The 15,637-nt window shown below is 35.3% G+C and overlaps 2 protein-coding genes and 1 long non-coding RNA gene across 3 annotated transcripts; all 3 read right to left on the reverse strand.

Moving 5' to 3' along the window:
- Window positions 1-1,533: 1,533 nt before the first annotated feature.
- On the reverse strand, window positions 1,534-3,139 carry LOC114419337. Its single transcript, XR_003668243.1, has 3 exons — window positions 2,575-3,139; window positions 1,897-2,474; window positions 1,534-1,815 (listed from the first exon to the last, which is right to left on the reverse strand). It is a non-coding gene; the product is annotated as an uncharacterized LOC114419337 (long non-coding RNA).
- A 3,114-nt stretch (window positions 3,140-6,253) lies between these two features.
- On the reverse strand, window positions 6,254-9,289 carry LOC114419338. The gene is made up of 2 exons (XM_028384993.1): window positions 7,291-9,289; window positions 6,254-6,884 (listed from the first exon to the last, which is right to left on the reverse strand). Exons 1-2 carry the CDS (start codon window positions 7,609-7,611, stop codon window positions 6,876-6,878), a joined length of 330 nt encoding a protein of 109 aa, XP_028240794.1. The 5' UTR covers window positions 7,612-9,289; the 3' UTR covers window positions 6,254-6,875.
- A 276-nt stretch (window positions 9,290-9,565) lies between these two features.
- LOC114419339 (anthranilate synthase beta subunit 2, chloroplastic-like) lies at window positions 9,566-14,483 on the reverse strand. Its single transcript, XM_028384994.1, has 8 exons — window positions 14,298-14,483; window positions 14,071-14,219; window positions 12,524-12,594; window positions 12,348-12,385; window positions 12,084-12,194; window positions 11,741-11,840; window positions 11,426-11,561; window positions 9,566-9,865 (listed from the first exon to the last, which is right to left on the reverse strand). The coding sequence occupies exons 1-8, from the start codon at window positions 14,419-14,421 to the stop codon at window positions 9,764-9,766; spliced, it is 831 nt and encodes a 276-aa protein (XP_028240795.1). The 5' UTR covers window positions 14,422-14,483; the 3' UTR covers window positions 9,566-9,763.
- Window positions 14,484-15,637: the final 1,154 nt, after the last annotated feature.

Here is a 15,637-nt window from a genome sequence, read left to right on the forward strand (position 1 = left end):
TTAGAACAAAGTATGGCATTTTTGCGAGAAACTAGCAGTCGGGCGATTGTGAACTCCACATTGGATTTTATTTTTCCAAATGGATAGATTATTCACAACGATAGTGGTGTTTACTTTCAAACTGCCACTCCAATACCCATTCGAGTACCTAATGCTTGTGATTTTGCAACGCTAAAAACCAGAATACACAATACCCTTCAGCTAACCAAAAAACAATATCTTGATGAAATTTACTACCGATAGCCATTCACAAATATAGGTAACCAATTTCGCTTTTAATGTATGCAATTGAAAAATGATGATGATGTCAACACAATGTTACTGTATAATCATCAATTTTCGTGTGTTGGTCTGATCAAGTTATTATGCACCATTGGTAGAACACCAGAAGGTATATTAAACCTACTTGAAGCGACTATGACCCCTACTCATGATGCCCTTCTATATTAAACGAGAGGTGGAACATGCCATGCCAACACAACTTTGTCAGTTACTCGTTCACTGGAAAAAATCCAAAAAAAATTTGACATTCCTTCTGGATGTACAATCAACGAATTGAAGGATTTGATCAAACAAGTTGCACCTCAAGGGATTCCCCCTGATAATATTCATGAATCCCAAACGGTAAAGCGATTATTTTTTTGACAACCAGGTCATTATGAGTATTCAGACAAAGTTATCAAATTTGAAATTATTGAGCTGAAAACTAACGATGACGTGCTTAAGGTGTTAGTACAATCTAACTATTAGAAACAATTTGGGCCAATAGAAATTTTAGCAGTTTTTAGTAAACAGGTAATGGAAATGGAAGACGATGTGTCTCGCTCGCCACATGATTGAATGCAAAATTAGTATTAATTAATTGTACTTTTTCATGAAAATTTTATTTCCTTCTGGATGTTAATGTAATGTTTGAATTCGAGTAGTTGTTCATAATGAATTACTATGTCACTATGAATTCGAGTAGTTGTTATTCCATGCCTCTTGTCAAAATTGAAAAGCTTTATCATAAGCATGGGATATGGAATTCTAATTAGAGAAATGAGAGCATCATGTTCTTTAATGCATTCTTTCAAACACATATTTTCCTAGTGATTGAAATTTATTAGGACTCACTTGTAGAATATTATGTGTGTCTTACTTCCTTTTGAAATGAATATATTAACGAATAAACGTGGACTCTCCATGACTAGATGTGATAGACAAACCACAGGAGGTACAAGAATGGTTAGCACAAAATTATTAAGTGACTACTTCATTTTAACATAAGAATTATGATTTGAGTTAATTGACTTATTGATTGATTCATATTTTCTAAGGCTAATTGAGTTAATTAAGTGACCACTTCCTTTTAAGTGACCACTTTTGTCACAAGTCAGACAAAATTTGTACGAGGTGCACAATGATAAAGAAACAGGAGTTCTTCAACTGAATAAGTTTTTCTCCCTCATGTGAATGCAAAAATTTCAGCTAATACAAAATGTTAGGAAAACATAAAATAAAAGTTATAACCAAATTAATGAAAATCACATACACAACTAGAATAAAATACAATAAAAGTTATAAGCAAAATAATGTAACAAATACAAAATCTTATGAAAAACAAAAATGTTGTCAATTACAACATATAAACATCGTTTATCACTGATCCATGCGTTGTCTTCGTTGTGCCCTAACATACACATTTCCATATGAGGTGACACCCCTAGTGATCCTCAAACAGTCTTCCATGATGTCATGTAACTTTGTGCCTGCAGTGACCATCTTTAGGTTGAGTACACGCTCCAACCTTTCTGTGACCGCTTCGCAAGCATCCTACGACATTAAAAAAAACACATTTGTTACAGTATTTAAAATAAATAACATAATTGAAAAAATTAAAGCAACTCATCTTACCATTGCATGTCTGGGCTAATCAGTTGACTTTAAAGGTCCAACTTCTGGTGCCATTGGAACCTCCGGGATATCTGGCTCCATGTATTTCTCATGCTGTGGGACAAGTGGATGTCTAGGAGGATCAGTTGCCTGTGTGGGTGTGATGAACGGATGAGATATCCCGAAGAACCAGTCAATGTAATTTGTTGCACACTGGCCAGGCACAAGACAAATTTGTCCTGCAGCTACTAGATGGTCCGAGTAATGCATCCACCTGTCGTCCATATCCTAAAATGACAAGGTGGCACCAATAGGCGATGGAGGAATGGTCTGAATGTAGCCAAATTGGCACACCACCCTCTTCGAGCGATGTGTGACCACAACGGGACCCCATTTAAACTCACCCTGAAAGCATGAAATGAGGTCAAACGCCCTAACTCCTCGGTGGTCACCATAAGGCATCCAGCATACGTCAGGGATCGTCAGTGCATCTATATGTGTCTGGTAGTAAGCCACCGGTAGGCACGTAGTGACATCTCATCATACCCTTCATCAATCACGCTCTCATAAACACTGGGAAAATGCTCATATATCCAACACTACAAACATGACATCAACATAAAAGAAATGTCAAATAAACATATTAAAAACATATTTAGATCATAATCCAATTTAACATATTGCAAACATAAAATTTACCTATAATAAAATAATGTAACCAGCAAGGTGTCGACTAATACTCTGAGAAGCATCATTTAATTGATCATACATATGCACTAGGGTGGCAACTCCCCATGCATAGCTCCCACTTTGAGCCAAGTCTCAAAAAAGTCTAAATAAACTACATGAACCTGTGTTGCACTCTTATTAGCGAAAAGAGTGCAACCAACCAAATGTAGGAGATACGCACGAGTTGCAACAATCCAATGTCGGGCCTCGCATCTCCTCTGATAAATATCCCATAGCCACGATAGGCGTGTGTATGCCCCATGACACTGTGCAGTCTCAGCTCTAGCCTCTTCATGCGAGACCTCTAGCAACTCCACCAACATAATCACTGCCTCGTCCACATGCAGAGGCTCGAAGTTATGGAAGGCGCCTATGATCGGAAGATGAAGCAGTGACGCCACATCATCCAGCATTGTCGCAACGTGCCTTTTGCGGTCGAGCGAGGGCGAGGCTCGCGGGTGCACTTTCCAAAGGAGGAAAGGTGCGCGGAGTCGCCACCAACGTTTATTTGTGGAAAACGTCGGAAAAACCGAAGGAAATCGGTCAAAATGAAAATTCTAAGTTCGGGAGTTGTATTTACGTTTGAGGAAGGTATTAGCACCTCTCACATTTGTCTCAAATGACAACAGCCTATTTTTCAGAATTGTGGAATTGTGTTATCTTAACTTTTATTTCTTTTTATTTTTTGAGGTCGACAAAAGCGGGGCTTTTGCTCCTACGTACCCTCCATCGAAGAGGAAATCAGACCTACGTAGTTCTTCCTTAAGCGTGAATCAAGCGATTCTTTTACTTTGAAAAGTGATCATTTTAAGGCGTTGGACCTTAAAAATGATCCATTTTACTTGGTAAGAAACTGAAATGATAAACTTTCAAATCCTATTTTTTGTGGACGAGCTTGATTAGGCGAATTAATTTTAGCCTTAGTTTCACTTTAGTTATTAGTCAATTCAATTAAGAATGAGAAATCCCAAAGAGAAAACGTCCGATTGATTTTTCGTTTTATTTTACTAAAAGGCATTTTTTTGATTATTATATTATTATTTTACCTCTTTTTTGATTTCCAACGTGGTTATGACACGACCGAACGGTCGAATTTCATTTTAACCGAAATTAACGGATGATACAATTCAAACGATCGGTGGAAATTTATTTTATTTTTAGATTAGGCGAGAAATGACTTAAATAAATGGCTTAAGCACGTCAAAAGGGGGTATAAAAAGCGAATGAAAACGAGAATAAAAATACATGAAACAAAAAGTGGACCACCACGGGTACATAGAATAAATTGAAAAACTCGGTTTGAGGTACTTACCCGTTGAAGAACGAAGAACGGATGAAGAACGGTGAATAACGTTGAAGAACGGTCGAGAATCTTCGCATAATTACTCACGGAAACGTTACGGAAGCGCCTCGGCTTGGATTTTCTTCACGGAAATAATTTTCCTCAGCAATTTCGAGAGAGGGAGAAGTGCCAAGAAGGCTGAACCTTTTTCTTCTTCACTCCTCCCCCTATTTATAGCAAAATAGGGGAGGAGCTTGCCACCCAGCTCACCCAGGCGAACAAGGTTGCTTCCTCCAGAAGCAACAGCCTTCTGGAGGAAGGATCTGGAAGGCCCAAGTGGGCTAGATTGCTATTTGAACCCCCCTTTTTACTAAATGCACCCCCTTCTATTTTTTTTTGGTAATTATTTTTTCGTAACGTTACGAAACTTTACGAATTTCGTAACGATACTTATTTTCCTTCCGCAAGGTTATGAATCCTTACGGATTATATATTTACTCTTTTTTAGCTTTCGAAGAAGTTACGAAAATTCACGGATTACGCAAAAACACCTCTTTTCGATCTCCGCCACATCACGGAATTTCACGGATTGTGCTAGCCTGCCTCCTTTTGATTTCTGACACGTCTCGGGACTTCATTTATTGTGCAACAAAGGACACCAAGTATCTCAAAGCGGCTAACCAAAGGTTGCATGTCAACAAGTAATAATCCCCGGACGAAATTAGGGTATGACAAGCATGATGGTCAACTGTTAGTCTCCTTGTGCCACCTCTCGACAAAAGCAGATATAACTCCCCGATCACCAGTGTCTATTGAACACTGTTCGAACCCGGCAAGTGCACCGGATCGCGCAAGTAGTATAAAATGGTAAGAACCGAGTATCGAACTCTCGGGGAACTTGTGTTACTTGGTAAAGCTATATTAAGTGAATAGGTATCTAATATGAAAAGAGATGTGTCAGCTATGCACAGGTATGTAAACTAACTATTAAAAGGAAAATCACGTGAGTAATGATGTGTAAAGACAAGTAGATAACCCGTTAGTCTTCCTATTAGATGCCTGATGTTAAAAGGATATTCTCTACCTAACAATGTTCTTGTGTTCTATGTTGTCTCCTAGACTACTAAACCCCGATGTCTCGCGCATGTTTAGGCTAATCCTAATCAAGCGTCGTCCTCAGATGTCTCTTGTTGGACTAAACTTAATCAGAACCGCATTAAGACATAACATACCAAAAACTAAGTTACCGTACCTCGATGTCTCATGAAAATACGATAAGCTAGCCCCGTTGATGCAATCTTACCCCGCAAGGGCATTGGATAGAAGACTCAAAGAAGATTGGGCCAGAGATGCAAGAGAAGGCCCAAGGGTTCTCATAAGCCTTAGAGTAGATTTCAGGCCCATGAGCTAAGTATGAGACCGCTTATCTTTATATATGTTAGATTAAGGTTTCATTATTTTTGGGTCTTGTATTTAGGGCTCCATAATATAGGTAAGGTGCTCTAGAAATGTAAGATTTTTCAGCCCTTGTATTTTAGGGCACCTAGACTAATTTTTTGTATTAGGGGTAGTTTTGTAATTTCACATGCATTAAGTGAATATTTGATGTGTGTGGTTGGAAATAAATTTAATTGAATTGGGAGAAGCCGAATCCAATTAAATTTTAGAGGGGGAGGTTAGCATTTGCTTGTTACACCTCATTGCCACATCATATAGTCACACTTTATGCATGTCCTTCATGCTTTACATGCCTCATAACACCTAAGCACACTTAGTGGAGAATCTTGGACTTGATCTTGGATTAGTGGGCTGAACCATGACTATAATTCACTAATCATAATTAGTGAAATTTTGGCTCCAAAATTTGGCTCCACAAATTCAAATGAAATTTGAATAGAAATTCAAATTTTCCTCCAATTTTGTATGACACTTAAGCTATAAATAGAGGCTATGTGTGTGTATTTTTTTAACTTTGATCATTTGAAAATTAAACTTCAGATTTCAGACTTCTTTTAGAGCACAAAATTTCGTGCTCTTCTCTTCCTCTCCCTTCATTCATCTCCTTCTTCCTCCAAGCTCTTATCCATGACCTCTTATGGTAGTGAACTTCTTCTAGACTCATCTTCTCCTTGAAGTGACGTCTCCTCTCTCTCTCTTCCTTCTTCATTCCGCTGCCATTCATTTTCCAAGAAGCAAAGAAATCCATTGATGAAGAAGATCCTAGGCCTACAAGCTCCAATGAAGCTTACATCACCTGTCCAATCAAGTTATAAGAATCAGACCAGTTTTCACTGTTGAATGATCCTAACAAAGCATGCACCTACGTGGTCAAGGCAAAAGCACACTAAAATGACGTACTGATAGCACAAAGAACACATAAAATATCATTAAATAGATATACAAGTATCTACATCAAGTACCTACAAGGAAGAATCAACAGAGGATTTAGCTCTTCATATCTAGGAAGCTTCCTTTACAACAAAGAGAAGAGAAAAATGAAGGATTGAAGAAATACAAGCAGTGAAGATGTCTCCTTCACCTCTAGAACCTCACAATCACTCACAGACTCATCTCATGCTCTCAGGATGACTTCCTCTTCGCGCTCAGTTCTCTGCCAGTCTTCTCACAACAAAAGCTCTCAAAACTCTCTGGATTTGAACCCTTATCTCTCTAGAATCTCTCACATGCAAAAGCTCTTTGAGAAAAATGGCCAAAATCCCTCTCCATTTCTGATTTCAGGCTTAAATAGGTGGTCTTGTTGGTGCTTGCGCGCTTAGCGCAACTCTAGATCGCTTAGCGAACATAAGTGAATTTCGGCTTAGCGCTCGTCTTTTCAGGATTAGCCCTTGCTCAGCGAACATGCACAACTCATCCTTCTTCCAGATTCTTCCTCGTGCTCAGCCAAAGGAGTGTTACGCTCAGTGGATGGCTCGCTAAGCCAGAAGATTGGCTTAGCGAGCGGATGAAAATCAGCACTTCACAAACTTGCCTAATTAACCTGAAATTAAGAGAAAATGATTATTAAACATACAAAATAGGAGTACTAAGTATTTATTACCTATCTTTAACAAAAAGTAATTACAACACTACAAAATAACTATAAATTGGAGGAGTTTGATACAATTCACACAAGTTTTATACACAAAAGTTAGTCATATTCATTGACTAACAAACACGTGATCAAAGGAGTTAATCTTGTGGCAGTGACTAGCCCTTTAATTTCTGAAATTGACCTCCCAAATTTCTCAACTTTCCTTCCGTGGAAGACTAACTTCAATTCAGGATGTTCCTGAATTGAAGTATAAATGATTCCAAAAAACATTAAATAAAAAATTTATATATCACAGACAATTAATTAAAAGCAAATAATTAACAAAAAAATTTAATTATAAATTTTTAAATACCTCTCCATTCCATATGCTAAATGCAACATGGTCAACAAACGAAGTCAGCACTGATGGGCCACATGACCCACCTGGGAATCTCTCAGCATCATCACTAGTAGATACCTCAGCACCATCACCAACTTCTGCACCAGGTGCAGGTACGTCCTCAATCATCTCAAGAACATCCTCAGCAACAGGGGCAACTTCCCGTTGTCGACAAGCGGATGCAGTAGGCCTACGCCGCTGGGGAACATCATCTGCATCATGATGATCCTGTCTACCCAGGACTTTGCCTATAACCCTACCTAATGCACGACCTAAACCTCTTGTTCTAACCATGATCTACAAATCATCACGCATATGTATTTTTTTTTTTTTTTGTCAACTTCACTATTGACTATTCAAATAATAATAAACCTACATAACCCTAAGTCCTCGGCCATAGCTTATAAACCCTAATCCAACCACCATAAACACTAACGCCTACGCCCTAAGCCCTACACAAAAACCTACGCCAATAAACTAAACCTATCACACTAAACCTTAAGAACTACATCTCTATAATTTCTAAAACTACCAATAACATACAACCATATATATATTAAACCCTAACATCTAAACTAAACCATAAGCTAAACCCTAACAACTAAACTACCTTAAGCTCAACCCTAACCATTGAACTAAACCCTAAGAACTAAACTAAACCCTAACCACTAACCCTAACCCATACATATCTACCATTTCTAAAACACTCAATAACATACCACCATATATATTAAACCCTAACAACTAAACTAAACCATATACTCAACCCTAGCCACTAAAATAAACCCTAAGAACTAAACTAAACCCACAACTCAACCCTTGACACTAGAATAAACCCTAACCACTGACCCTACCCCATACATATCTACCATTTCTAAAACTCTCAATAGCATACCACCATATATATTAAACCCTAAGAACTAAACTAAACCATAAGCTCAACCCTAACCATTAAAATAAACCCTAAGAACTAAACTAAACCCAAAGCTCAACCCTAGCCACTAGAATAAACCCTAACCCATACATATTTACCATTTCTAAAACTACCAATAACATACCACAATACATATTAAAACCTAAGCCCCACACGAAATCCTAATGTCCCCCTAAGCCCTAAACTAAACCCTAACTACATACCACCATAAATATTAAACCCTAACAACTAAACTAAACCCTACGCTCAACCCTAACCACTAACATAAACCCTAACCTCTACCCCCTAAGCCCTACGCCAAATACAATAAGCCCTAAGCCCTTAAGTAAACCCTAGCCACTAACCCTAATCATTATTTTCATGCAAATATATTAAACATCAAAAACAAAAATGTTACCTAATTTACTATCAAACTTTAAAATTTCTTTCATACCACCATGCAATCATACATTTAAAAAAAAAAAAAAACAAAAATACCTATTTTTAATACAAAAAAAAACAGATACAACTAAATTTATAAAAAAATTTACAATTTATCAAAAAAAAAATTCAATTCTTCATACGGATATACTCATACGAATGAACTTCATCCGTATGAACGTTACAAATTCAGTAACACATACGAATGAAGTACATCCGTATGTATGAACCCTAATCCTAATCGAAAAATCCCCAAGTCCTCTAACCTAAATCATCTACCCTACAACAATAATCAACTTAAAGGCCATTAACGGGTAAGAAACGAAAACTAACCTCAACGGTGCAGAAGAAGCACACAAATGCAGGTGGAAATGGCCACCGAAACAGAAGATGCGCAAAGGAGAGAGGACACCAACCAGCACAAAGAAGAAGAAGCATAAGGTGCTGTGCTGGGTGCGCCTTTTTTTATTTAAATTAAAGCCAAGGGCATTGTTGCCCATTCAATTTAAATGCTAGGTGCACAAGCAATAGTATTGGGTGCACCTAGCAAGTCCCTAGAAACATTAGCAATATTTTCTTTCTAATTTTTTTGTTTGGATACATTCTACCATAAATACTTATAAGAGAAAAAAAAATGATTTGAATTTCTCTATAAGTTAAAATTAACTTACATACTTAACTTTTGAAAAAATTAAAAAATAAAATCTTCTAAAAAAATTAAGTACATGAGTTAATTTTAACTTTATGTGAGAAACTTAATTCATTTTTTTCAAGTGTCTATGAAAAAACTTATCCAAACAAGATCTAACACTATTGTTATAACACTGTTAAAAGATAAATTTTATCTGAGTCCTAAATAGTCTAAATTTGCAAGATCTAACTCTACATTGTGTGTTTTATTATATACTGAAGATTCGCTTTTATAGATCTTACGGAAATCAAATAATGGATCAATATCATGCCAAGGTTCTTCCCTACCAAGATTTTCTCTGATATTCTAAACTGTGGCTGACAAAAGGCGTCATTATACCTTTCTTTATTTTAGTTTGTTGTGTCAAACCACAATTTTAACTATACACAGCAAACATTGTTTCAAGAACCAACAGCCTCACTTCTCTCAATAAGCTTGACAAAATTATGGACAATTGTCTTGCCTTCAGGGGTTATAATGCTCTCGGGATGAAACTGAACTCCCTGGTGAAAAAAAAAATCAATATGTGAAGAGAAGAGAAGGGAGACAAAGTGCAAGTTCAAAGATAATAATAATAACAATAACAACAGAAAAAAGGCATGAACTTCAGATCAGCAGAATCTTTTACTGCTAACTAGGAATAAATGAGGTAAAAGGTTTAAATTTGATTGTAAAGCACCTTCACGAGTAGCTAAGTTTCCTAATTTTTAAACACAGCATAAAATATAAAGATTTTGCCCTGTAAAAGTATAAACACTAAAAAAGATAGGTGACATAGACAAGATATAGGGGGTTGCATCAATCCAGGAAAAGAAAAACATGGACTGATGGTAAAATAAATTACATTTACTATGTAATTCTATTTGAAAAAACAGGAAATTAAGCCCATGTTTGTTTTGGCTCTAAATGCTAGGAAATAATTGAATTTTTCAGCTCTCTCACAGAGCTGGTTGGAAAGTGATTGTTTTTCCATAAGACGTCGAATCAAACACAAGCTAGTTCTACAACAGCCAATATAGAAATTATGTTGATGACTTGTTAAACTCGAGTAAATAGTGCACAAAATATGTTCTAGTCTGGAAAATTTAAGGGCATGTAACAGAAGTTATACTGGGAATTATGTGATTTGACTTTTGAGGTTAGCTGACAGAAATACTGCAGTTTTAGAGAGAGAACTTGTTAGGAACCAACAAATGATGAGATGAAAAGAAAGAATATTATTGATGGGTAAGGAAAGTACAAGAACTACGAGAATGAATCCTCCTCCAAGGGTTGCCCCTTCACAAAGAGCCTAAACTCAATTTACAAATTTGATGAATAATGCCCTCTCTATCCCTTAACACACTCTATTTATACTAACAGACCTCACATTTCACCACAGCCTAATAACATCCTCAATTTCCCAAAACTACCCTCGTTACTAATTTCCCCCTTTCCTCCTCTTTCTATAGTAAACTTGTAACTGTCTGGGACATTCATTCTCATTCTTAACAGAACTCATCAATTCATGGCTTATGCACTCACCTTTCTAAATTTTCTGAATTTGCAAGGGAAAACTGACATTTATTTTGATTTACTTTATATTAATACAAGACTCTTGAACATGGAAAAAGTAATGAAGTACATGTCAAACATAAGGAATACTATGTAGCCTGTGGATGACATCAACTAAACTCCATATCAAAAATGAACCTGAATCCACTATTTCCTTTATTTGTGGAAAGAATATAGATTCCTTTCTAGATTGTATTAGAAAAATACTAAGTTGTGGATTTATCTTCTCCTAAATAAAGACCAGGAATCAACAGTTACACTTAAACCAATTAAACTACAATATGAATACTTCAATCCCGTATGTTACTCATCAAGTTCCAATACTCCCACTTTATCTATTCTACATAACAGGATATTCCTTTTATGTTCCTTTCACGTATTATTAGAACACTCAATCATTTACTCCAAGTTACTTTAAATTGATAATAAAAAAGGAAAATTATCATGATAAAACATTGATTTCAATGCTGAATAAGACAATCAGTTCTGAAGGAAGATTAAGATGTTACCTGTAGATGCTTATATTTCTTATGACGAGCAGCCATTATAAGACCATCTTCTGTCCAGGCTGTAACCTCAAGTTCATCATCAGGAAAGCTACCTTTCTCAATTACAAGGCTGTGATATCTACCAGCCAAGAAAGGACTGAAAATGATATGAATTAAATGGAGAAATATTATGTCAGAGCTCAGAAAAAGTTGGAAATTGAAAGCAAAGAGAATGTTGTTGCTGATAACCAATAGTAAAATTATAGACAGGGGATTAAAAAAATTGGAAGCAGAGAATAAAGCCCCAGAGTTCATATAAAAGTAACAAAACCCTACTTTGATAGTCCAGCAAGTACTCCATCTTCTCCTTTCTCATCATAGTAAACCATTGAGCTTTTTCCATGCATGACACCATGAGGAGCACGAACAATCTTCCCTGCACAGGATAACATGAGAAAGTTTTGATCTTATTGTAGTGTCCCAGCCAAAAGGAAGAAATGAAAGTTGAGAGAGGGAGATTAAATGGTAAAGATCAGAATGTACGGGATGCTTGCCATTTAAAATGAAAGCCAGGTTAATGATGAACAGCATACAAATATATCAAGAAAATTTTAAACTCATTCCTATGCTCCTAATAGATCTGTGGCTAAGGGGATTACAAGGCACCTAATAGACTCACCTCCAAAAGCCTCTCCAATGCACTGCAAACCCATGCACACACCAAACAATGGCACAGTTGGTCCAAGCTCCAAAACTGTTTGCAAAGATATGCCCGAATCTTGAGGTGCTCCTGTAAGGATGAAAAAAATGTAAATTAGCAGTCCTGTGTTTATTCTATTATTTCTTTTTCTTTATCTATCATCTAAACATTGATCATGTATTAGGTTTTTATAAATTCAGAAATTAAAAAAAAAATGAAAATTCTAAAGAAGCCAAGCCTTACCTGGCCCGGGTGATATCAGCACTCCTCTGGGATTTTTCCTGTTTAAAAGACATAAAATAAAAATAGTTAGCCTTTCACATCAGGAACTTCAAAGGAACATGCATTATCCCACAAACCGCTTCATCAGTAAGAACTGTTATATGATATACATGCATAACCAGCAAAAACAATTTTACCTTTTCAACTCCTCCACTGTCAACTCATCATTGCGGTAGACCTCAAAGTGAAACCCTAACTCCCCCATATACTTCAAATAAAAATGATACAATGTTAGAAAAACCACTTTTAAAGATGTACATGTATAACAACAGATTCTATACAAAGCTCTCATATCTGTTGCAAATTGCACATTTCTTAAAAAAAAAGAGGGAAAAATGTCAAACTTGTTATGGCTCCTTTGAAAAATGTTCAGTTAAATTTGAAGAAAAGGGGGGCAAAGTGAGGGGAGGGGAGCTTAAGACTCTTTTCCAAATAAGCTCCTGAAATAAACAAACTTGGTATGGAAATCCCTCTATGATATTGCTTTTTACACGTTAAATTCAGCGTTAAATTTGCCATTAGCCTCTCCCCCTTCACTGCAAAAGGTTCAAAATCAGGCAAGAAATTATCTCATCTAAACCAAATCTCATACCAACCATCCAATAAATTTGGTTGCTTTAAAGTGTAATTTTTTCAGATGGCAAACACAAAAGTGCCTGAAATTAGCAAAAACTCCACTTGCTGCATATTTCACAAATCATGTTAAAGAATTTAAATCACTCCCTCAATCTCAACAAGCTTTACTAATTTGAATCATTTTACAATGACTTCCAGGACTTTTACCAAATGGATTTAGGTCTTCTACAATTGTTCAAATTCATCAACTCTCAGGATTTTTAGCACAGAAATAAACACACACACATGCACAACCAAGAATCTTGAGAACAAACCAACATCAAGAAGAAATCACACAAATGATAAAGAATGGATTTAGGTCTTCTACAATTCCTCAAACCCCTTAACTCCCAGGATTTGCAGCAAACAAATAGACACACACACATGCACAACCAAGAATCTTGAGAACAAACCAACATCAAGAAGAAATCACACAAATGATAAAGAATGGATTTAGGTCTTCTACAATTCCTCAAACCCCTTAACTCCCAGGATTTGCAGCAAACAAATAGATACACACAAAGAAAGTAGTAGTACAATACAATCAAAACCCCTACATTTCCTCATACTAAAACAGTGAGTAAAGCACTAAAGCACATGCACAGTCATCAAGTATCAAGTATTAAAATAATAAAAAATAAACAATCTTGAGAACAAACCAACATCAAGAATAAATCACAAATGATGAAGAATGAATTCAGGTTTTCTACAATTCCTCAAATCCTTTTAAATCCCAGGACTTTCAGCACGCCACACAGAGAAATTAGCAGTAAAATACAATCAACACACCTACATTTCCTCACACTAACACTGAGTAAAGCACATGACACAGCAATAAAGTATTAAAATAATAAAAAAGAAACAACCTAGAGAACTAATCAACATCATTCAAGAAGAAATCCCACAAATGAAAAAGAATGGATTTAGGTCTTCTACAATTCCCCAATTCCCTTAACTCCTTTCAGCACAGAAATAATCTCACACACTAAGATCATCAAACCACACACACAAATGATAAAGATTAAAGGCAAAGCCATCCCAATAAACACAAAATTGCCAAAGAAACAACCTGGCAGAGATTATAGGTGAAGCTGTCATAGTTGTCAATAACAACAATGGGGTTGTTGTTGGACTTCTTATTAGCCGAAATGGCCTCCACGGCATTCAAAGTGGCCTTTGGCACCAACCCACTTGCCCTTTTTCCAACGGAAACCCCACCTGCCATCAAAATCCAAAATTTGCATCAAAATCCAAAATTTTGAACAAAAGAGAATAACAAAGAAGAGTACTAGTTACAGAGGGAGGGTTTGACACGGTTGGTGAGAGAGTGAGAAATGCGAGAGGGTGTGGGAGAGAGAGAAGGGCTGTTGTTGTTATTGGATTGAAGAAGGGACAAGTGAGAGAAGAATGTGGCTGCCATGTTCAAATGTTTCTCTTTTTCGTCTCTCAAGCAAGCACAACACAAAGTAACCAACACGTTTTACACCGCTTTGTTGTTGGGATGAGGGGGATTCTCTGCGCTCATGTAAACAATGGAACTTGCATCTTGACCATTCATTTTGTTCTGTGATCTACAATAGGAATACGTTTTCCAATGAGAATATTTTATATGAATAAGAATAAAAATCAAAGTTTTCGTTAAGAAAAATTAAATATATATTGCCTAAATTGATTAGTATTATATGGTAAAGAATATAGCATTAATATTTTTTGATGTATTTTTATTATTTAAGGAATTTTATGTTATGTGAATAAACACTTTGAACTTCCCCGGAAAATGAGAAAATGGATCTTATTAATGAATATTTAGAATTTTAGTTAAAAAAATAATTTATATGATTCAGTACATGTTTTTAATTGTTTAAAAATAGGAAATAAAATATTTTTACTTTTAAAGTTATTGATCAACACGGACATTAAAAAACTTAATATAAATTTACCTAATAAAATAGTAAATCCAAAAATGTAAGAATTTTTAGAAATTTTTTTTAAAACGAGAGAATTTTTAAGAATTAATCTTGAATGGAAGTTTTTAGGAGTTATTCTTAAATAAGAGTATTTTTTATAACAAACAAGAGTATTTGTAAGAGTTATTTTCACTCTCATTGAATCACGCAATCCTATATATTGAGCATTCAGTTTTATTTTTATTTTTGTTTCCTTCAAATATACTTTTTAATTTTAATTTATTAAAATATTAGTCCAAAAAAAATCTTAACCATCTCAAATTACTTTCTTTTTATCTTTATTCGTATACTTGATTTTTTATTCGTTTATCCATTTCATTCTTTCAATCTACCTTTCTCTTCTTTATTTCCAAATTGAATATTAATAATTTTTAACCATCTCAAATTAGTCCAAAACAAATTCTTAACCATCTTAATTTACCTTCTTTTTATCTTTATCTACATACTTGATTTTCTTATTCGTTTATCCATTTCATAATAAAATTATTAATTTATTAAAATTATTGAATATAATAAAAAATATTTTTTTATTAAAAATTATAGAATTTTATTGAAATAACTTTGATTAATTAATATTGTAAATATTTTTTAGGGGCAATTTATTAAAACTAAAGTCTAGATATGAAATATAATGGATTTATCTGGCATCTTGAAATAGATTTATGATAA

This window comes from Glycine soja, chromosome 7, assembly GCF_004193775.1.
Source record: "Glycine soja cultivar W05 chromosome 7, ASM419377v2, whole genome shotgun sequence".
Lineage (NCBI taxonomy): Eukaryota > Viridiplantae > Streptophyta > Magnoliopsida > Fabales > Fabaceae > Glycine > Glycine soja.